At 34.9% G+C, this 25289-nt stretch overlaps 1 protein-coding gene across 3 annotated transcripts in view; it reads left to right on the top strand.

The window, feature by feature from the left end:
- Positions 1-25289, top strand: part of CTNNA3 (catenin alpha 3) — a 1788954-nt gene that overhangs the window by 1700324 nt on the left and 63341 nt on the right. For all 3 annotated transcript variants that reach the window (XM_055353691.2, XM_055353692.2, XM_019035348.4), the window contains one exon: positions 17999-18104. In XM_055353691.2, the coding sequence (XP_055209666.2) occupies positions 17999-18104 (106 nt within the window). The remainder of the gene's footprint in view (positions 1-17998; positions 18105-25289) is intronic.

Here is a 25289-nt window from a genome sequence, read left to right on the forward strand (position 1 = left end):
GGCTTTGAGAAGGTCAGATGCTAACTAATAATGGCTAAATTATATTATTTTCCTAAATTGAAAGCGATTATTTTCTGAGCTTATAAAATTTGGTCTGATATGAAAGGAGCAGGGGCAGCCAGTATATCACGGTGGTTTAAAGCGAAGCTGGAAAGAATGCCCAGGCTCTGTAAGAATCATGTGCATGATTAATGCTGAGGCCACTGCCAACAGGAAAAAGAGGGACTCTCACAATCAGAGAGTGTGATTGTATTTACAGTACATTGGCTTTGATTAATGTGCACACTCAGAGAAGTAATGTGTGGAAGGCAAGAAAAGACCTGTTTTCAAATGTTGGTGCTGAGTACAGATTTCCCATTGTGTCCAGAGAGGGTGTCAACGAATAATGACTTTTAGTCTTTTGGTTTGCTGGGTGTGGGGGGGTGTTGGTGAGGAGGACATTGCAGGGGTAACTTTCCCGTGTACGAGGGAAGATAAAAATGGCTTTGCAGCATGGTGCAGTGGCTCACACCTGTAATCCCAGCACTTTGGGAGGCCGAGGCGGGCGGATCACGAGGTCAGGAGATCGAGACTATCCTGGCTAACACGGTGAAACCCCGTCTCTACTAAAAATACAAAAAAATTAGCCAGGCACGGTGGTGGGTGCCTGTAGTCCCAGCTACTTGGGAGGCTGAGGCAGGAGAATGGTGTGAACCCGGGAGGCAGAGCTTGCACTGAGCCGAGATCGTGCCACTGCTCTCCAGCCTGGGCAACAGAGCAAGACTCCCTCTCGGAAAAGAAAAAAAAAAAGGCTTTCCTTGTGCATTCTTACTACTCATATGAGTCTGGAGAGTCACCACTGAGAAGTTTATACCACATCTCACAGTTTCAATAAAGGGGATTACTAAGTAGTTTTAACTATAATGTCATCCCTAAGTGATGCCTTTAAGTATGCAGTATTTATATAGTATTTGAATGTCTTATGAAAACATGTACTAGGGTTTTCAAGGTCCATGGGTGTCAAAGAGGAAATTAGTATATATAATAATCACCTGAAAAAAAAATGTTCTCATCTACCCTAGAAGAGGTTTCCTTCTTCCTTTTGCCCCATGCCAGAGCCTTATGTGCTTTCAAGGAGTATTTATATAATGTGTAACACCAGGAGAGGGAAAAGGCAGGTTAAACTTAATATGTAGTGTATTGGGGAAGGAGAGTAGCACCAGACACATAAAGTGTCTTCCCAGGTAATTCTGGTTCTCTCAGGTCTCCAAATTTTTCCAGGCCACCCACCTTCGATATGAATTGTAAGTAAAGGAGCATACGGCTAGCAAATAATTAAGAACCAAGAACCTGACCCTTTCACTGGAAGTTGGAATAATATAGGTCATGTTAAAAAAATAACTGGCAATCTAGAGAAATAATCACCATAACACTGTCAATTTATCCCAACTGACTGCTTTGATTTAAATGCAGGAAAATCAATAGCTTCATCATAGGAGCTGATTCTGACTACTTGGTAGTGACTCCTGAGGACTGTGTAGGCTAAATAATGGCTCTCCACAATGTCCACCTTCAAATTCCCAAAACCTGTGAGGAGAGGTTATTGTAAATCATCTGTGTTGGTCCAATGATATTATAGGAGTCTTTTCAAGAGCACAGGAGAACAGAAAGGAGAAGGACATAAGTGTGATAACAGAAGCATACCTTTTAGTGATATCCTTTGGAGATGAAAGAAAAATCCACAAGCCAAGGAATACAGGCAGCCTCTAGAAGCTGAAAATGGTGAGAGAATGGATTCTCCTCTCAGAGCCTCCAGAAGGAACCAGCCCTGCTGATACCTTCCCTTTAGCCTAGTGAAACTTACTTTGGACTTCCCAGTTCCAGAAATATAAAATAATAAATGTGTATTGTCAACAAATTGGTTAATATTTGTTACAGCAGCGATAAGAAACTAATGCAAGAATTGCATGAAGAAAAATTAGTGGAACAAGTAATACAGGAGTGATGCCAGTCATGAGTTACAGAGGGAACTGTAAGAATTAAAATGCATTCAACTACCAACTCTAGTTTTCTCCTTAGGGTGATGCAAGAATTTCATTGCCATTGGAAGAAAGAGCAGAGAAGAGTGGCAGTGTTTCTTAGACAGCTGTGCTCTTTAGATGTTATAGAAAACAAACTTAGTCACAAAATAGGCTGAAGTCCTTAGAAGAACTTCTACCTAGAAACCACAATTGTCACTAGGGTAAAGTTTCTCAGCTAACATTAATGGCTACTTTTGTTGGTTCTAGGGAACATCGGATGGTCGATCATGGACCCCCACAACTAGGTTACATGTCTCTATGAACCAAAAGTCCAACTGGGGGAGAAAACCATAGTAATTCCCCCCCTTAGATCTATCTCTTTTCAGACCCAAGTAGATGGGAAAAAAAGGAAAAGAAAAAGATACATGCCAGATTTCTGATGAAAGAAATTCAACCAAAGAAGCGGCTATTTATTTTATAATCCTTGGGATTGGTTCAGGTAGACAGAGAATAATGTTTTAATCAGACCCACTTAGAACAACGGCTGGGAATATCTTGTTTCTGTATATTTCTTTGCAATATATAAAACATTCCACTGATTCTGAGGTACCCGTCGAATTTCAGTGCTTTAAGATGCATACTGACATAAAACCTATGATGATGCTTTCACTGCAAGAGTTATTTTTAATTGGCTCTGAAAACATGGATTTAAACTCCTTGCTATTCATTTGAAACTGACCTGTATTCTTATATGTTGGAGAAAAGTTAAGGAGTGTTGAGCGTCTAAAATTCTGTTTTCTTGTTTATAGGACAAAGATAATAGATTTTAGGAACAGAGTGGGCATGCAAAGCAGCATATGATGTGATGTGCGCAATTATGGGCATGTCCATGCTGTGCATGGCTGCCCTTAAACGTGTGTAGTGCAAAAGGTGTGCAGTTCTATGCAGCAGTGCTAGGTATGAGAAGTGAGTAAGAAAAGTAAGCAATTGCAGCAGTGCCTGGAACATTGTAAGCACATAATAACACAATAATGTTTGTTATTATGTTATGTTTTCAGTACAAAATCACAGAAAAAAATATTAAATCTTCAGACTTATAAAGTCCTGGAGAAAATAGTCTGTTTTACTAAAGACAAAAATCAAAATTATTTGGTTTACTGATCTCTATTTTGCCCACAATATAACAAAAAACAAACTTTGCCAAAGAAATTCTTCATTCTAATTCTACGTTTGATTTCACCTATGGGTTTTGTGTTTTTTCTTGGGTTTTTTTTCCCCCTCCATGAAATTCTTCTATGAATTCTATAATCTGTCTAGGATTTGTTACAACACTAACAGGTAAAGGGTAAATTGGGGTATTTGAGGACCGAAGAACAGAAAAAAAAAATTGTGCCTAGGATTTCTTTAGAAAAGTAGTAGTGAATTTGAGGAAGGGAATTTCTTCTCTCTCTCTCTCTCTCCACACACACACACACACCACCGCCACCACCACCACCACCAACAGCAGCAGCAACGGCCATAGTAATAAAGTATTCTCCCAAGTTGATCTCCTAAAATATCTTGAAAATACACTCTATCCTTGTTTCATAAGCAAATGCAACATTGAATATGAAACACTATTATTGTGCACAAAGTAGAATTCATGTAATTTTTGTTTTTAATAATAGATCCTCTAGATGGTGACAATTTCAAAATAGGAAATAAAATTGGTCTTGTGCCCAGGCAGAGTATATGTCATGTAATTACAGCTGTATTAGTGAAGTGCCTCAGTTCTTTCTCAATTTTTCCCATCTACTTGATGACATACAAAATTTCCTTTCACAAGGAACACAGCCTTTTGTTGCTGAAATGAAAATAAAATAAAATATAGGATTTTAGCACCCCTGGGATCATGTGCAAAGGCAATGCTGTGAGTTCACAAAACCTTGTTTTCTTTTCTTTCCCGGACGGAATGGAATACATTTCCCAGCTTTCTTTGCAGTTACATGAGCCTTTTATCTGATTTCTGGAATATGGGTGGGAGTGATGTGTGTCAATTTCTGTCCTGACCCCAGAAGTCTCCTATGAGATTTATTCTCATTCCTTTCTGTTGTTGGATATCTGGATGCAATGACTTGTGCAGAGGGTTCTGGAGCCTTAGGGGACGGGATATCTTGTAGATCGAGGGTACCTAGGTCCTTGAACAACTATGTGGTACATAGCCCACCGCCCACAATTCGCCTGGACTATCATGTGAGAGTGGAATGAAATTTATTGTGTTAAGCTACTAAGACATTTTGATATTATAATAGCAGTTAGGCTACTCTGAATAATATGGAACAAGAGAAATAGAAAGGAGACAAATATATACAATGTCAGACAAACATTTTCCCTCTTTCATGGAGCAATTCCTTTTTCAGACTTGAATCCCAAAAGTTCTTCAGGATACTAATTACTCAAGATGATTGCTAGCTGAGTATTCATTAGCTGATTTTCCAAGGACTTTTATAGGGTCCTCAAAACTTTGGAATGACACTTTACAAGAGAAAGTAACACCCAGAGGGAGAAATTTGCCAAATTAAAGTTTCATGTTTGAATAGTAGAAGAACAGTGTGTCCTTGCTTGAGTCTATATCTCTTTTCAACTTACCATTTCTGGTTGCTTCCATGATAACTACTTTTTTTCTTTTTTATCTAATACAGAATTATAAGTGTAAGGGAATTCTGGTAGTAGAATTCCCTTACTCTTGTAATTCAGCTCTATTCTTGTAGAGCTAATTTATATAATCCTAGGAAGTTATACTACCACAAATATCTGTCACTAAGAGTAAATAAATTCTGTATTAGGAGTTAAATAACAACTTTAAATGATAACAACTACACACAGAGAGAGTTTATGTGTGTATATATTTTATATTCCTTTTTTCTCACTAAAAGAATATATGGACAAGACTTGCAAAGTACTACTGTCAGCAGGTGTAAGAAGGAACTCAATATAATCCATTCAGTTGATGTTATCTGGCAAGTATTGTAATTTTGGAATTTAAAAAAGTGAAAAGGTGCTGATGTACCTTAAGAACAGTAAAAAATAAGTAAATAAAATGAAAAGGTAGATTTTTATAAAATATAATTATTTGTAAAAGGAGAAGGAAAGGAAAAATGACATTTGATGAACATCTGCTATGTGTCAAATGTTGTGTAAAACATTTGATTTTCTATTCCTTACCATGTGACAAATGCCACAGTTTTATTTTAATTAAGAGAAAATAAGCTCAGATCAGCAAAGTCAAGTAGTGAAGACTACATGGCTAATCAGTGGCAGTCCTGGGATGCAGACAAAATTTATTTTTCAAGTCTGTATTCATTTCAATCTACTTTATCACAGCACTAAATTTGAATGTTAGAAATAAAATGATTATATCTAAAGCTAAGACTCTCAGATAAAAGTTCCATTTGCTATATTATAAAAAAGAAAACATCAAAGTGCAATCTCCCATGTAGCATGGCACATGGAATGGCTGAGTTTCAGTGTAGTGTTCAGAACCCAGGGAGAAGGAGAGAGGGAGGAAGGGTAATGGGAATAAGAGACAGAAAGAAGTAATAATATCTCAAGAAAGATACCCCAGGACTGTAGGCTACTGGGGCCATTTCAATCACTTATCATGACCCCCGAAATCTATGCAATGTAGTATATATATATATATTTTTTTATTTTACTGGGACAGAGATTTAGGCTGTATTCCTTGAGGCTGCTATGTGTGATGAAGTCACTGTTGGTGGACCTCCCAATTACCCATCACCTATATTTAACCCTGGTCTTCAATCTGTTGCATTCATGGTAATGCCCATCAATGGCTAAGGTGATCTTCTAATATTTTAATTTTTAACTCGATATGTTTTATGGGAGGCAACATAGCATAGTTGTTAAAAGTGGACTCTGTAGCCACATTCCCTGAGTTCAAATCTCTCCAATATTTACTACCTGTGAAACTTGGTCAAGCTACGTTTAACTTGTCTGTTCGTCAGTTTGCTCATCTGCAAAACAAGCACAAGAGTAACTATAAACTTAAGGATTATTATACTGATAAAATTAGTGTGTGTATAGTATAGTGTCTGGCAAACAGAAAATGCTGAATGTGCTAACTCTTAATTACAGAAGAAAATATATGCTATTATTGTTTTCATCTATAAAATCAACCGCTATGTTATGGGACTTATTCTATATAAACATCAAAGAAAAAAAGGATTAAGGAGGAAGTTTTTGATCTTTAATACTATTATGTTTTCAACGATTTAGGGAATAAAAATATAAATAATATAATTAAACTTTCTGTTTTGTTTTCACACAACAGCAGAAACTACCAAATCATTTCATAGATATTCACTGTCCTTAAAAAGACAAAATGACTCTATGAAAACATTTGGTATTTTTTGTTTTTAAGCCATAGCCCTAGTTAATTGACCTGTTTCTGATCACCTGTACCATCTTCTTATTTCTCGTTTTAATCAAAAGAGAAAGGAGGAAGGAGATGAATGCCAGAAATGAGATGAGGTCATGGATAGGAAAGAGAATCAAGGATGGGGCAGTGTCAGAAATGACTGGCAGGTTTATGCCAAGCCAATAAATTTTCAAAGATATTCCTTTCATTTATCTGAATAAAATGTCCATGGTATTACCACCACTGGGTTATGATAGCCTTTTTCATTATACTTTCTAACCCATAATGTTTTAAAATTATCTTTATTACATTTTACTTTCTTTAATTGACAAAATGTATATATTTATTGTGTACAAGATAATGTTTTGAAGTATGTATAAAAATGGAATGGCTAATTAACTTATGCACTACCTCAGCTAGTTGCATGTGGCAGGCCCTCTACTTCAGAATTTGATCTGCTTTTCTTTTTTTGATTATTATTGTAACCACTGTTTATTAAAGACTTCTGGCCTCTGATTTCTTTAAAATATTTTCGATCTCTAACCCTTTCTTCTCTAGGTCTTTTTCTGTAGGATCCAATGCAATAATTTAAGATGCTATTTGCTGATAGGAGATCCCAAGAACCCATTATGGAAATGAAGGCAGCAAACAACGTTTGAATATACTTTCCAATTTAAAAAGCCTTCATTACATAGTACATTTCAGGCTGAGAATTTTAAAAATTTATCATAGTTTCAGTAATTGTAGAATCCTCTAGAAGTTTGGCATGATATAGACTCATTTGTAAAATGTGTATTTTGTTTGGCATTCAGTAGGAAGCTTGCCAGGCAATACATTTAATTAAAAACATGAGGAAGAGAATAATTGTGGTTTGGCATAGTGTATTATCATTACTTTTAGGTTCTACATGTGCTTAAGATAGTGGTCTCCTAACAAGGTATGCATTTAAAACTAGAGGTAATTTCCCTTTCATCAGCCCAGGGTTTTTAAACTGGGAAACAGAGTATTTTGAGGGGAAGGGTACTTTAGCTGCTCTTTAGATATAACACTGTCTATCATTTAAAAGATGAGAGCCTTAGCTGCTCTCCTTAGAAACAATCTTTGTCCATTGTTTAAGACTTGAAAAATTGATGCATTGCCTTTCAGGAGCTTAGACAGCTTTATTTAAGTTTAACTTTCTCTAGAGATGCATTTAAATAATGAAATGCAATGCCTTTCTTGAACATAGCCATGTACATAACATCTAGTCCTGCCTGATGTGTAAATTTGATAAGAGCAACTCAAATATTATAATGATTAATGTTGTTTTTTTTATTACAAAGCAATCTTTGTCAGCAGATTCAGAGAAAACGCGTGATGATAACCATCTATGAGACCAGGTTTTCATTGTTGTTAGACATGCTGTTTCATTTTTACAGGGAAACTTGCTAATAATGATTTTGAGAAGCACCATGGGAAAAAGGACAATGAAAGGGCCTTTTTTGGCTTACAGGGCACAAGTATTTTAGGTTCAGGTTTTCAGGTATAGAGTTCTTTGATCATTTAGCTTTGCATGAATCCCCTCTGTCTTTTATCACTACATAGTGCTATTCTTCTTAGTGAACAAAGACTTTCTTCTAATAACACATCTTACTGGATTTAATATTAGGGTGTCTATTCTCAAGATCAGTTCAAGGCATAAATAAGACATGCACCAAGATTGTTTTCACTCCCTGTCTTTTCTTAAGCAACTGTATTTTGGCCTCTCAGAATTTTTCTTTTCCCACTCTAACTAGTTTATTCTTTTTTCCCCTCCTCACTATCCCTCTTTCCTTTGAATCATCAAAACAATTGCTTTAGTGAGCTGTTTCTTCAGGGCCCTATTCTCTGCTAGGGACAAGGAACAGAAATCTAATAATTAAAACCCCGAAATTCAGTGTGGTAAGACTCAGTAGAGAGTTAGGAAATATGGACAGAAGTGGTTGTAAGTGGATGGAACAGCTACATTCATTCAGATAATCATTCGTTTATTTTTTTTCAAAAAAGGGAAGATAGAAAAATGTCCCCTTATCATATTTCAGTCCAGTTGTACATCTTTAAAGAAAGGAGCTCTTGGTGAAAGGATCCAATTATATAGGTGTTTGGCTCCCTTTCACAGTAATGTGTCAAAAACAGTATGCATTTTTCTCACAGAAATGCTGTTCTTGTATCAAAATGGTCACTCACTCAGGAAACAAATGGAAAATTTCTCCAAAAATTAAAAGCACACTTCTTGCTTCTTTCCTACCTTGTAGAATCCTGAAATCAACGCAACTTTTATTCTGTGGCATTAGGAACCAAGATAACATGACTCCAGCTTTATATTATACTCAACTATTATGATATAGTTCTTTTTTGTTTTTTTTGAGACAGAGTTTCACCTTGTTGCCCAGGCAGGAGTGCAATGGCATGATCTCGGCTCGCCGCAACCTCTGCCTCCCGAGTTCGAGTGATTCTCCTGCCTCAGCCTCCCAGGTAGCTGGGATTACCGGCATGTACTACATGCCCAGCTAATTTGGTATTTTTAGTACAGATGGGGTTTCTCCATGTTGCTCAGGCTAGTCTTGAACTCCCGACCTCAGGTGATCCACCCATCTCGGCCTCCCAGAGTGCTGGGATTGCAGGCAGAAGCCACTGCTCCCGGACGTTTTTCTTTTACTTAACAGCAAGTAAACAGATTGAGGGAGAACTGAGAGGGACAAAAATAAACCATGTAAGGAAGAATACATGAATGGTGTTCTTATAGGCCTCATTGACTTTCCGGTACTCTTTGAGTTTAGACTTTCCATCCTTTTCCTATAGGACAATTTCTTTCTTTCTCTCATGCTTAAATCCTGTTTAAGTGGCATAACTTAGTAATGGGCAAACAAGATCAGATCAAAGGGTGGGAGGGGTAAGATCATGTAAAGGGACCCAGGCCACCACTCTCCACCTCCAACTGTAGTATTCTGTTGGCTAACCCAAGATGCGTATACCGATTGACCAGTGTGCAGCACCAGATTTTATATTTCACAAAAATTTGGCTGGATTATTTTAGAAGAACAGATATTATGTCATTTCAGTACTTCTTATTAATTGTCCTCAGGCCTAATTCATTTTTTTCTGGATTTCTTTTTCACTCATCTCAGCAATACTGTCAACATTTTCCTTTTAAGTGAATGCTAGAATTAATGGATTTACTTAGGTAAGTCTTGGGGTAACTCCTCTTTGAAAGTGGGAGAACCACTATGAGACAAACGAGAAGATAAATTTAATTCATGTTTTCATGTTGAAGGCCTTAGATTACACATTTCTTAGGCTTGGACTTTCCATGTTTGAATCAACTGTGGAGAATAGATAATGGGATTAAAAAAACATAATTAATGGAAAGACTGTAAAAACAGATTTAAAAAATAAAGATTGGAACAGGACTCCAAGATGGCTGACTAGAGGCATTTAGCAATTGCCTCCTCCACAAAGAAAAACTAAAATAGCAAGTACATAATCATTCTTTGAATACAGCATCTAAGACAGAACACTGGAATTCAACAGAGGAGTGTCATGAAACACCTGAGGCAAGAAAAAAAACAGGGAAGTAAAGCTGCCAGCTTGGTCAGGATCACCTGGGAGCTTGGAGAGTCACCCCAGTGTGGGAAAATGGTAAATGCCCCAGCAGTCCACATTCCCATCAGGGGCTCCTGCAATCCTAGTCACTGGAGAGTTCCTTGACCCCTGCAGACCATAAGGCTACCACAGGGAGCAGCCTGGATAGTGTGTAATGGCGTCACTCCAGATAGGTAGCTTATGCTGGGTCCCACAAACACCCTGAGTCCTAAGCAGTTGTAGCACAGTGTCATTATGAGAATGTGGCCCAAACCAGACTGCATCTCTCCCTGGGGCTCAGCAGCCCCTGCATTCCTACATCCCTAGAACCCCACTGACATCTCCCTACATCCCTTACAGGACTGCAGTGGCATGAGAGTGATTAGACTCAGCAGAACAGCAGGGTCCTCAGCACTATAGAACACACAGCAACTTGCACCCCAGGTTATGGGTGGTGTAGCAGGCAAAGCAAGGTGCCCCTGGGACAAAGGGAGCCAAAGCATGTGCTCCCCAGAACTTGAAACTTGCCTGCCTGGGGCTGCTCCCACTGATAGCAACTCTGCCTCCTCAGCAATCCTCAGCTTGCACATGCTCTGAAGACTGGCTCTCCCCACGGCTGCTGCTTCCACCAATTCTGGACACTGAAGCGTATACTTCCAAGAGCCTGAGAGCCAACTGGCTGTGGCTGCTGTCACTGAAAATAACCCCAATTCCCAGAAACAGGCCCACAGTGTACTTGCACGTGCCTTGAGGATGGATTCTCCCTGCTCATTGCTGTCATTGCTGCCACCACCCAGCACTTTACCAGGGGAGCCTAGGTTTCACCCTGGCCTGCCGATCACAGCCTGTACCTGTGTGCACAATGGAGGGGGCTTAATGACAGGCTTGTCTGGCCTGGCAACATCCCCCATGCCTGGGCACATTGTCTAGGGATCTGGGGATCATCTTGCCCCACCCACTACCACTGGTATCAGTGCAAGTATTTCAGGCGCCTAAGGGCAGGCCCACCTAGCTCATCACAGCCACCACTAACAGAAACATGTTTCATCTGTGAGCCCTTGGGGTTGTCCTGTCACAGATATGGCCATTGCTCATGCCATGCATGCTACCCAGGAACTTAATGAACCACATGGCCCAATACTGCCACTGCCAGAACCCAAGAAAGCCACCTGGAGGTCCAAGAATTAGCCTTCTTAGACCTAATTACATTCATGCCCATGCACGCTGCCCGCGGGCCCAAGGACAGGCATGCTTGGCCCACCACCGAGGCCAGAGGACCAACCCACCTGCAGTTCTTATCCCCTACAAAGCCTTACCACAGCCTGCACTAACAGCCACAGCCTAATTGACAGAGGAAATCACAGATACCACTGAGGCTATTTATAGACAAATAAATCACATGGAGGCTACCTTACTGCATGCACCCAGAATCAAAGCTAAAGTGTCCTATGAAACCAACACTACAGATAGATCTTTAGGACCTTCCCCTACAAAAGCCAATCCAAAAAAATAAAGAAGTGACTTACACCATATGCAAAGATATCAATGAAAGGACAAAAGAAACATTAAATGTCAAGGAAATATGCCACATCTAAAGAAACATAATAATTGTCCAGCAAGATATTACAATAAAAAAGAAATTAATGAAATGATGAAAAAAGAGTTCAGAGTAATAATATTAAAGAAGCTCAGTGAGATACAGTAGAACACAGATAAAGAATACAAAAAAAATCAGAAAAGACAATTAAGAACATAATGAGAAATTTACCAATGTGATAAGCATCATAAAAAAGAAAAATTCTGGAACTAAGAATTCAATGAATGAAATACAAAATTCATGTGAGAGCTTCAACAACAGATTTTTATTATGCACAAGAAATAATTTTATAGCAGGAATAAAGGATTTTTTAAATAACTTGGTCAGGCAAAATAGAATAAATAATAAAAAAAAGATTGTACAAATCCTGTGTAACAAATGGGGCTCCATAAAGTAACCAAAGTTTCAAATTCTGGATAGTCCAGAAGTTGAAAAGAATTCCAAAGCCATAGAAAATCTATTTAGTAAAATGATGCCTGGAAACTTAAAAGTCTTAGGAGAGATATGAACATCCAGATTCAGAAAGCTTAAAGAGCCCCAAATAGATTCAACTCAAAAAGTTCTTGTTAAAGGCAAGTTATAGTCAAATTGTTGAAAGTCAAATACAAAGAAAGGATTTGTAAAGACAGGAAAATAATGATGTTAAGTCGAATATAAAGGAAAGCTTATTAAAACTAAGAGCAGATTTTTCAGCAGAAAAATTACAGATCAGGAGAGAATGAGATGATATATTCAGAGAGCTGGGAGGAGAAAAACCAAAAAAAAATGTCAATCAAGAACACTATACCCAGCAAAATTGATGCTTCAGCTATAAAAAAGACATAAACTCTTTCCCAGATAAGCAAGAACTGAGGAAATTTATTACTTTCCTTTGTTTTCGTGACTCCTTTAAAGGGTTCTTATATCTGAAAGTGCAAAGATGATATCTATTATCATGAAAACACAGGAAAGTATAAAACTTACTGGTAAACATACAAATGTAGAAACTACTCAAATGGTACAACTAAAGAAAAACACCAAACCATAATGATAAACAATAAGAAAGAAAGGAACGAAGTATACACAAAACATCCAGAAAACAATTTACAAAATGACAGAAATAAATCCTCACACATAAATAATAACTTTGAAGGTAAATGGATTAAATTTTGCTCTTAAAAGATATAGCTTGGTGACTCAGACGTTTAATCTCAGCACTTTGGGAGGCTGAGGCGGGCAGATCGCGAGGTCAGGAGTTCAAGACCAGTCTGGCCAACATGGTGAAACCCTGTCTCTGCTAAAAATACAAAAATTAACCGGGCATGGTGGCACATGCCTGTAATCCCAGCTACTCAGGAGGCTGAGGCAGGAGAATAGGCTGAACCCAGGAGGTGGAGGTTGCAGTGAGCTGAGATTGTGCCACTGTACTGCAGCCTGGGCAACAGAGCAAGACTCCATCTAAAAAATATATAGAGAGAGAGAGACTGGCTGAATGGATTTGAAAACAAAAACCAAAACCAAAAGCAAGGACCATATGACCCAACTATCTACTGCCTCCAAGAAACTCACTTCACTTGTAAAGACATATAGAATGAAAGTAAAGGATTGAAAAAGATATTTGGTGCAAACAGAAACCAAAAGTGAGCGTAAGTATCTCTACTTATATCTGATAAAAACATATTTAAGTCAAAAACAGTAAAAAAGAGACAATGAAGGTCATTATATTAAAGATAAAAGGACAAATCCAGCAAGAGAATATAAAAATTATAAATACATATATACCCAATATGAAACCATCCAGATATATGAAGCAAATATTATTACATCAAAAGGGAGAGATGTACTCCAATGCAATAATAGTTGGAGACTTCAACACTAAACTGTTAGCATTAGAAAGATCATCTAGACAGAAAATTTAAAAAGAAACATTGTATTTAAACTGCACTTTAGACCACATTGGCCTAAGAGGCCAATCTACAGAACACTTTATTGAACAGTTGTAGAATATACATTTTTCCCATAAGCACATAGACATTCTGTAGGATTGACCATATGTCAGGCAACAAAACAAATCTTAACAAATTTTTTAAAAGTTAATAGCATACCAAGTATCCTCTTATGCCACAATCAAATAAAACTAGAAATGAATAAAAAGAGGAATTTTGGAAGCTGTACAAATACGTAGAAATTAAACAACAATCTCCTAGACAAGCATCAAGTCAATGAAGAAATTAAGTAGGAAATCAAACAAGTTTCTGAAAAAGAAAGAAAATGAAAACACAAGATACCAAAACCTATAGGATAGAGCAAAAGCAGTGCTAAGAGGGAAGTTCATAGCAATAAATTCCTACAATAAAAAAGTAGAAAGTTTTCAAATAAACAATCTAATGATGCACATCAAGGAATTAGGAAAGCAAGAACAAGCTAAATCCAGAATTAGTAGAAGAAAAGAAGTAATAAAGATAAGAACAGAACTAAATGATACAGAGACTAAAAAAATATGAAAGATCAACAAAGCAACAAATTGGTTTTGTGAAAAGATAAAAAATTAAATAACCTGCTAGCAAGACTAACCAAGAAAAGAGAGAATACCCAAATAAACAAAATTATAAATGTAAAAGGAGGCATTACAATTGACATCACAGAAATACAAAAGATCATCAGATACTATTATTAACAGTTAACATTTACAAACTGGAAAACATAGGGGAAATGAATAAATTCCTGGAATCACAAAACCTACGAAGATCAAGTGTGGAAAAAATAGAAAATCTGAACAGAACAATAATGCATAGTAGATTCAATCAGTAACAAAAAGACTCCTGAAAAAGAGAAGCCCAGAATTGGATCCTTTATTGCTGAATTCTACCAAACTTACAAAGAATAACTAACATTGATTTTCCTCAAGGCATTCCACAAAACTGAAGAGGAGGGAGTTCTCCCTATTTCATTTTATGAGGCAGCATTACCCTCATACCAAAATCAGACAAGAACACAAGAAAGAAAGAAAACTACAGGTCAATATCCATGATGAATGAGACACGAAAACCCTCAACAAAATACTAGCAAAATGAATCAAACAGCACACCAAAAAGATAACACACGTTAATCAAGTGGGATTTATCCTTGGGATGCAAGGATGATTCAATATACACAAATCAATAAACGTGATACATCATATCAAAAGAATGAAAGACTAAAAAATGTGATCATCTCAATAGGCTCAGTAAAAGCGTCTGATAAAATTCAAGATCTTTTCATGATGAAAACTCTCAAGAAAGTAGATTTAGAAGGAATATGCCCCAACATAATAAAGGCCACATATTACAAACTCACAGCTAACATCATACTGATTGGAGCAAAGCTGAAAGCCTTTCTATCAAGATCCGGAACAAGATGAGGATGCCCACTTTTATAACTCCCCTTCAGGATTCTAGTACTGAAGGTTATCAGCCAGAGCAATCAGGAAAAAGAAAGAAAAGTCATCTAAATTGGAAAAGGGGAGGCCAAATTGTCCTTCTTTGCAATGAAATTATATTAAGAAAAACCTAAAGACTCCACCAAAACACTCTTAGATTTGAAAAATTAAGGAAAGTTGCAGAATACTAAATCAACATACAAAAATCAATAGCATTTTTATACACCAGTCTGAACAATGTGCAAAAGAAATCAAGAGGCAATCCCATTTAAAATAGCTACAAAAAAAAAAAGCCTAGGAATAATTTTAACCAAACAAGAAATGACCTCTACAAACAAAACTATAAAACACTGGTGGAAGAAATTGAACAAGACACAAAAAATAAAAAATATATTTCATGCCCATAGATCAGAAGAATTAATATTGTCAAAATATCCATACTACCAAAAGAAATCTACATTTTCAGTGGAATTATATCAAAATATCAGTGACATTCTTCACAGAAACAGAAGAAACAATCCTAAATATTACATATTAATAGAACCACAGAAGTCACCAAATAGCCAAAGCAATACTGAGGAAAAGAACAGGAAAAAGGACACAACACATCATACTACCTGGCTTCAAAACATATTATAAGGCTGTAGTAACCAAAAAAGCATTGTATGAGCATAAAAATAGACACATGAGCCAATAAAGAACCCAGAAATAAATCCACACATTTATAACCAACTGGTTTTCAACAAAGGTGGGAAGAACAGGCACTGGGGAAAGGATGGCTCTTCAATAAATGGTGCTGGGAAAACAGGATAATCATACTCAGAAGAATGAAACTAGCCACCTATCTCTCACCATATACAAAAATCAAATCAAGATCAGCTAAAACCTAAATGTAAGATCCAAAATTATAAAACTGCTTGAAGAAAACATTGGGGAAATGCTTCAGGACATTGGTCTAGACGAAGATTTTATGGCTAAGACTTCAAAAGCACAGGCAAGATAAAAATAGGCAAATGGGACTATATTAAACAAAAAAGCTTCTGCACATCAAAAGAAATAATCAGCAAAGAGCCTGTTAAATAGTAGAAAATATTTAATATTTAAATTATTTAAATATTTAATATTTAAAAATATTTGCAAACTATTTCTCTAATAAGGGCCTAAAGTTCAGAGAATACATGGAACTAAAACAACTCAACAGGAGAAAATAATAATAATCCCATCAAAAAGCAGGCAAAGGGCATGAACAGACATTTCTCAAAAGAAGACAAATGACCAATAGGTATATGAAAACATGCTCAACATCACTAATTAGCTTGAAAACTCAAACCAAAACTACAATAATATATCATTTTACCCCAGTTAGAATGACTATTATTAAAAGGAAAAAAAAAAAAACAGATGCTGGCAAAGGTATGTTGAAAAGGGAACTCTTTTACATTGTTGATGAGAATGTAAACTAGTACAGCCATTATGGAAAACAGTATGGATATTTCTCAAAAAATTAAAAGTAGTATTAACGTATGATCTAGCAATCTCACTCCTAAGTATTTATCCAAAGAAAAGGAAATCAGCATATCAAAAGGACACCTGCACCCCTATTTTTATTGCAGTATTATTCACAATAGCAAAGATGTGAAATCAACCTAAGTGTTGGATAAATGGATAAATAAAATGTGGTGTGTGTGTGTGTATACACACACACACACACACACACACAATGAAACACTCAGCCATTAAAAAAGAATTAAATCCTAACGTTTACAGCAACATGGATGAGCCTGGAGGACTTTATGCTAAGTGAAATAAGTTAGACAAATATCACTTTCTCCTCCATATGTGAGAGCTAAAAGCTTTGCTCTCATGGAGGTGGAAAGTAGAATCATAGTTATCTGAGGCTTGGCATGGTGTTTGTTGGGGATTGGGGGGATAAGAGAGGTTGGTTAATGGGAGCAAACATACAGTTAGAAAGAACAATTCAAATTTTCAATAGTTGAGTAGGATGACTATAGTTAAAAACAATGTATTGAATATTTCAAAATAGCTAGAAGAGAAGACTTCAAATATTTTCAACAAATAGAAATAATACTTGACTGACGTGACAGATACCCTAAATACCATTACTTAATCATTACACATTCTATGCATGTACAAATAACAAAATAATACATGTACCCCATAAAAAATGAATTTTACCATCAATAAATTTTTTTAAAGTAACTAAAATATAGCAACAGAAAAAACGTGAAATACTAAAAGTAGGCCTGCTGATAAAAAATAAATCGTTAGATACATATAATATCCAAAATATTATGATTCTCTATAAAATCAGGAAAATACCTTTGCCTTGAGGTATCTAGGTCTATGAAGGATATCTCTAGGCTGAGTTTTACTATAATAAACACCTGGGAATGAAGATCAAAAAGGTCTTCATCTTCTCTGCAGTATTTCTTGACTTAACACAATAGGCTGGCATTAAAAAAATAATAATAATACTGGAGTCTGATTGTGCTCTTTTCAAAATCAAAATATTAAAACCAACAGCTGGCAGGGCACGGCGGCTCACGCCTGTGATCCCAGCACTTTGGGAGGCCGAGGCGGGTGGATCACGAGGTCAATAAATCGAGACCATCCTGGCCAACATGGTGAAACCCCATCTCTACTAAAAATACAAAAATTAGCCAGGCGTGGTGGCGCGCGCCTGCAGTCCCAGCGACTCGGGGGGCTAAGACTGGAGAATCGCTTGAACCCGAGAAGCGGAGGTTGCAGTGAGCCGAGACTGCACCACTGCACTCAAGCTTGGCGACAGAGTGAGACTCAGTCTCAAAACAAACAAACACAAAAACAATAGCCGTTCTTTGGGATGCGAATATTTTACATATGCGGATGGATGGACGGATAGATTAATACATTTTTTCATGAACCATCATAGCTAACATATATTTTCTCATGAACACCACAGCTAACATGTATATTTTTTTTTCCAGGGGCAAAGGACCACTAAAGCATACAACTGATGTGATCTATGCAGCGAAAATGATATCAGAATCAGGATCAAGGATGGATGTCCTTGCTCGGCAGATTGCTAATCAGGTGAGTTACTTACAAATGGACATCATAAAAGTTCATGCTAATTACTCTTTGCCATTAGAACATTGATTTAGGCAAAGTTAAATTTTTACTCTATTCAACCATTTTTTCTAAATTATAATTGAATTTCTAATAGCTCTATTAACACACTAGGTAATGGACGATTTTAAGGAAGCTTAATTATTTCTTAGGGCAGATATTTTTAGCTTAAAACATACTCAAATTATTTCTAGTATCAGCTCTTCAGCATCAAATATACTCAATTAATTTTAATCAATTGTAATTACAAAACCGAGTTTTGTTGTTGTTGATACATTATATTTCTTTCTTTCTTTTTTGTTGTGTATTTTTAACATTTATTTTCATTATGTTTTATTTTTAATTGACATATAATAATTGCATTTGTAGAGTACATATATTTCTATACTTGTATACACTGTGTATTGATCAAATTAGGGAATGAGCATATACTATTCCTCAAACATCTATCATTTCTTTGTTTTGAACACATTCAAAATCTTCTCATATAGCTATTTTTAAATACACAATAAATTATTAACTATAGTCAGCCTATGTTATAGAAGACTACAATTTATTCCTCCTATATAGCTGTATTTTTGTACCTTTAACCAACTTATTTTTATCTTCCCCTCTCCGCTACTCTTCCCTGCCCCTGATGACCATTATTCTATTCATTAATTCTATGTTATCAACTTTTAAAACTCTCACATATGAGAACATGTGGTACTTGTCTTTCTGTACCTGACTTATTTCACTTAACATAATGTCCTCCAGTCTTGGTCATGTTGCCACAAATGACAGGATTTCATTTTTCTTTGTGCCTGAATATTCCATTGTGTTTGTATACCACATTTTGTTTATCCATTCATTCATTGGTGGACAGTTAGATTGATTCTAACTAACTGATTGACAGATTGTGAACAGTGTTGCAGTAAGCATAGGAGTGCAGCTATCTCTTTGACATACTGACTTCCTTTTCTTTAAATAAATACCCAGTAATGGATTGCTGGATCATATGGTAGTTCTATTATTAGTTTGTTAGTAGTAGTAGTTTTTAAAGAAAACTCCTATTTTCCATAATGGCTGTACTAATTTACATTCCTACCAACAGGGTGTGAGTCCCCTTTTCTCTACATTCTTGACAGAATTTATTTTTTGTTATTTCAATTATAGCCATTTTAATTGGGGTAAGATGATATCTTATTGTGCTTTTGATTTGCATTTCCCTGTCAATTAATGATGTGGAACATTTTTTCATATACCTGTTGGCCATTTGTATGTCTTCTTTTGAGAGATGACTATTCAGATCATTTGCCCATTTTTAAATTTGTTTTATTCTTCTGTTGATATGTCTTATGTATTCTGTATTTTAATCCCTTGTCAAATAGTATGAAAATATCTTCTATTAGTCTATAGTTTGTCTTGTCACTCTGTTAATTGTTTTCTTTGCTGTGCAAAACCTTTTTAGTTTGATATAATCCCATGTGTTTATTTTTGCTTTTGTTGTCTGTGCTTTTGAGGTGTTAGCCATCAAATCTTTGCCAAAATCAATGTCCTGAAGCCCTGTGTTTTCTTCTACTAGTTTTATAGTTTTGGATTTTATGCTACGCCTTTATTTTGATTGGATTTTTCCATATGGTGAAAGGTAGGGGTCTAGTTTCATTTTTCTGCAATAGATATCCAATTTTCCCACTACTATTTATTGACTATCCTTTTCTCAATGTGTGTTCTTGACACTTGTTCAAAATCAGTTGGCTATAAATATGTGAATTTATTTTTGGGTTCTCCATTCTGTTCCAGTGGTCTATGTGTGTACTATATCTTTTACAAAGATATAGTAATATCTTTGTAATATATTTTGAAGCCAGGTAGTGTGATGTTTCCAGCTTTGCTGTTTCTCTCAGGATTGCTTTGGCTATTCAGGGTCTTTTGTGGTTCTATGTAAATTTTAGGATTTTTTTTTCTATCTATGTAAAAAGTGTCATTGGTATTTTTCTATGGGTTACACTGAATCTGTATGTTGCTTTGGGCAGTATGGACATTTTAACAATATTAATTCTTTCAATACATGAACAGAGGATATCTTTTTTTGTCTCCTCTTCAATTTCTTTTATCAATATTTTATAGTTTAATAGTAGGGATTTTTCACCTCTTTAGTTATATTGATTTCTAGGTGTTTTGTTTTTTGTAGCTATGAGAAATAGGATTGCTTGCCTGATTTCTTTTTTAGATTGTTCACTATTTGTGTGTAAAAATGCTGTTGATTTTTGCAGGTTGATTTGATATCCTTCAACTTTATTGAATTTTTTAATCAAATCTAAGAGTTTTTTTTTGGTAGAGCCTTTAGGTTTTTCTTTTTTTTGTATATATATTTTTATTTTTCATTTTTGTGAGTACATGGTAGTCTATATATGTATGGGGTACAGGAAATATTTTGATACAGGCATACAGTGTGTAATAATCACATCAGGGTAAATAAGGTACAGGATTCACACTCAGAGTCAACTATCCAGAGACAAAATAAACAAAAAGAAATTTTAATTTTCACTTAGTAGTTTAATTAGTAATAGCAATGTTTTATTACACTTTTGACATTTTCATGAATCAATCAGTAAAGACAAATGGGATAAGAATATATTTAATGAGTACATAAATATAGTTAGATAGAATAAATAAGATCTAGTATTTGATAGCAAAACAGGGCAAGTATAGCCAAAAGTAATTTATTATATGTTTAAAAATAACTAAAAGGTATAACTGTTTAACACAAAGAAAGGTTTTTCTTAATATAAGACCATGTTATCTGTAAACTAGGACAATTAGACTTCCTCCTTTCCAGTTTGGATACTCTATATTTCTTTCTCTTAGCTAATGGTTCTAGCTAGGCCGTTCAGTTCTATGTTGAATAAAAATGGTGACAGTAGGCAGCCTTGTCTTGTTTCAGATCTTACAGGAAAGGCGGTCAATTGTTTCCTTATTTTTGCTCTTCAAAAATTAATACATTTTAAAATGTTATAATGTTAGGTTTTCTGTGTCAACAATATATTCTAATATAATATTTAAAATTCAAAGAAAAGTAGTATTTAGTAGAATACTAAAGATAATGCTAAAGATATAAAATGCATAAAATACATAATTAATATAGAGACTGGTGTTCATAAACATTTTAGTTTCCTTTTTTTAGATTTCTCATGTTTATTTCAGTATTTCTAAGCAGCTGCTACATCCTTAGAAATACTTTACACTTTAACTGAAAAATCTGTTGCTTTCATTAATGTGTTGAGATATTCAATTAATATTTCAGACTGAGGTATAATATTATTTCATGGCTTTTATGTTATGTTCAACTTCATAGTACATATTTATTTCCTTTTGGGAAAAAAATGGGGATTTTTGCAACTATTTCATATTATCTCTTGCTTAAATAGTATTAGGGAAAGGTTTTTGGGCTTCTTTTTATAATGATTACTATTGTTCACTATGTTTTATTCACTATGTTTATACTCTCTTTCTTGGAAAATGAACTCTCTCCTATTAAATATTGTATTTGTGGATATAAGGAATAAGAAACAAATAAAGACTAGTTATAATAAACTGTTTAATAACATTCCTAATAATAAAGAACATGTCTTTTCCGTTTTACTTTAATTATTATAAAATTTTATTAATCCTTTTTTTAGTATTTAGTATTTACAGCTAAAACAAACTCTATCCTAATATAAGTCAAAATTTCTGAGTTTGATTATGTGACTGAAGCCTATATATGCCCATAGTTTTCTTTATTTTAGAATCTTATTGCATTCACTTTTATGAGAGACACTAAATCTTAGTGAAATAAGTGAAACCATAGTACATGACACATATTTACATGTATTAATAACTTTTTAAATACTGAATGCTTCCTCCCATTTTTTTCTGTTTATTTTGAAACACCCAGTTTTCAAAGTTGACATAATTGTGTCACATTGAAGGTTTTTTTTCTTATATTGATAATCTTCTTTAATTGGATCAGGTTGCCTTGAAGTAGGTACTTCTATAACATGGCTTTATCAAATTATGTCATTGTTTTTAGCATTATTCAAATGGTATGGGAGAAAGCAAAAGTATCATCTTACTTCTGTATAGCTTTGACATTTTAAGGGAAGCTTAGAGAAGTAGTCACTCACTAATAAAGAATTATAGATGACTCTTTTTGGCCTTTTCCATTTCATACATAAAATAATTTCAGATGAATTACTTTTGTTCTGAAGAAATATAGTTCTAAGTAATCAAAACTGAGAATGAAGAAACTGACTCAGTTATTACAGTGACCATCTAGGGAGGTTGTCTTTGAATGTGCTTCTGACATTATTATTGGGTAGATTAAGAAATTTTAGGCAGAAAATAATATCTGAAATTGATTATGGAATAAATTGAGTAATGTAAGCAATGTGATTTTCAGTGTCTATGTATATTATGAAAAAAATCTGCTGGAACATTGGTTGCTTTCTCTTTTGATCAATTTAATATTTCAAAAATAATACATTCTAGCTTTAGTTTTTGCTGGTGTGTCAGAAGGTCAAACACTAATTTCCATTCCAACTAACATTAGATTTGAAATTATATATATAAATTATTTAAATGCATGTTTATATATATATCATCTATTACATATATTATTAGACCAACTTAGTTACATTCTGTAAAATTTCAGAGTTAAAGTTCACATGTAGAAAGAATGAAACAGGATTAGATTAGTTGATGCTTCTCATTCTGCTTGCTTGGCCTTTTCATTTTTATTTTTCACTTTTCCTTCCGTCATTGCTTCCTTGAGAGCATATTTATTGTGTGTATGCCACACACAATTCACTACTCTGGCATTGGCATTAGCTAGTTAGAAAGAGAAGAACTAAAACCTTCTGTTTAAGTTTAATTTTCCCAGTCATTCAACATTTTTTAGACTTTAGAATTGTCTCAAAATGGCAGTCTCAAAAAAGGCTTAAGTATGCCATCAAAGACATATGTAAGTCTTGTAGAATTTTAGCACAATTTTTGTCTCCTTTAGACTGTATCCTTGTATAAAACAAGATTGTTATAGCTATTCTTACCTGTAACAATTCTTAAAAATTTTGCTTGTGAATTAAACAGAATAAGTTGGAGAAGTAAAATATGAATCCAAGATTTCAGGCTTTCAGTACATATTTTTTTCTATTTCTGTACTCTACATTGTAATTAATCATATTAGCAGATATTCTAAATTAGATAAAGTAACATCTCATAAGGTAAGGATAATGCACAAAAAGATTTCAAATAGTTATAGAAACAGTATAACCTAGATAGGAAGGAGACAATAAGAGCCAAAATAAAATTAGCATCTGCTAAAAGTGTTTTGCACCAGGAGAGAACAGTGTTAGACTTTCTGACCCCTGGGTGATCTTTAAGCAGTCTAATTACTTCCTCCTTGTAATTTTGCCAAAGCAAAGATATTAAGGCTAATAACTGGACATTCCCACCTAATTGTAACTGAACAAAATTAAAACGAACTTTTAGTGTTAAGTACATTGGCAGCTAATTCTAATTCAAGAAAAGATGATGTTTAAAAACCAAAGTAAAGAAATATAAACCAAATCACACAAAATGCACTCCATTATGAACAAAACAACCTACAAGTATAATTTGTATTAATATTTTACAAAATATTCTTGGAGGCTGGCCTCATTTGAATTGTTTCATGTTGATATTATAAAAGGCAAAAAAATTATTTCAATGAAACTATACTACTGAGAAGCTTCTGGAGCATTCATTATATCATGATTACACAACTCCTAAGGATATAATTCCTAGATACACCTTGTGACAATATGTGTATTTTAAAGGTATTACCTATCTGAAATTTATTTCCAGCAGAAATTTTTTAATTTTTTTTTCAAGAGGTTTTTGGGGAGCAGATGGTGTTTGCTTACATGAATATATATATACACACACACACACATATATATATATACATACACACACACATATATACCACATTTTTATATATATATATATATATATATCACATTTTCTTTATCATTCGTTGATTGATGGGCATTTAGGCTGATTCCATATTTATGCAATTGCAAATTGTGCTGCTATAAACATGTGTGTGCAAGTATCTTTTTCGTATAATGCCTTTTTTTCCTCTGGGTAGATATCTAGTAGTGGGGTTACTAGATCAGATGGTAGTTCTACTTTCAGTTCTTTAAGGAATCTCCACACTATTTTCCATATTGGTTGTACTAGTTTACATTCCCAATAACAGTGTAAAAGTGTTCCCTTTTCACTGTATCCATGCCAACACCTTTTTTTGTTGTTTTGTTTTTTCTGATCATGGCCATTCTTACAAGAGTAAGGTGGTATCTCGTTGTGGTTTTGATTTGCATTTCCCCGATAATTAGTGAGTTGAACATTTTTTTCATATGCTTGTTGGCCATTTGTATATCTTTTTTTTTTTTTTTGAGAATCGTCTATTCATGTCCTTAGCCCACTTTTTGATGGGATTTTTTTTCTTGCTGATTTGTTTGAGTTATTTGGAGATTCTGAATATGAGTCTTTTGTCAGATGTATAGATTGTGATGATCTTTCTCCCACTCTGTGGGTTTTCTATTAACTCTGCTGATTATTTCTTTTTCTGTGCAGAAGCTTTCCATTTTAATTAAGTACCATCTATTTATCCTTGTTTTTGTTGCATTTGCTGTTGGGTTCTTGGTCACAGAGTCTTTACCGAAACCAGTGTCTAGAAGGGTTTTTCAGATATTATCTTCTGGAATTTTTATGGTTTTAGGTCTTAGATTTAATTCTTTGATTCACCTTGAGTTGATTTTTTTGTAGGGTGAGAGATGAGAACCCAGTTTCATTCTTCTACATCTGGCTAGCCAATTATCCCAGCACCATTTGTCGAATAGGGTGTCCTTTCTTCACTTAATGTTTTTGTTTACTTTGCAAAGATCATTTCGCTGTAAGCATTTGGCTTTATTTCTGGGTTCTCTATTCTGTTCCATTGGTCTGTGCGCCTATTTTTATACCAGTACTATGCTGTTTTGGTGACTATGGCCTTATAGTATAGTTTGAAGTCAAGTAATGTGATGCCTCCAGATTTCTTCTTTTTGCTTAGTGTTGATTTGGCTATACGGGCTCTTTTTTGGTTCT

This window comes from Gorilla gorilla, chromosome 8 (assembly GCF_029281585.2).
Source record: "Gorilla gorilla gorilla isolate KB3781 chromosome 8, NHGRI_mGorGor1-v2.1_pri, whole genome shotgun sequence".
In the NCBI taxonomy this organism is placed as follows: domain Eukaryota; kingdom Metazoa; phylum Chordata; class Mammalia; order Primates; family Hominidae; genus Gorilla; species Gorilla gorilla.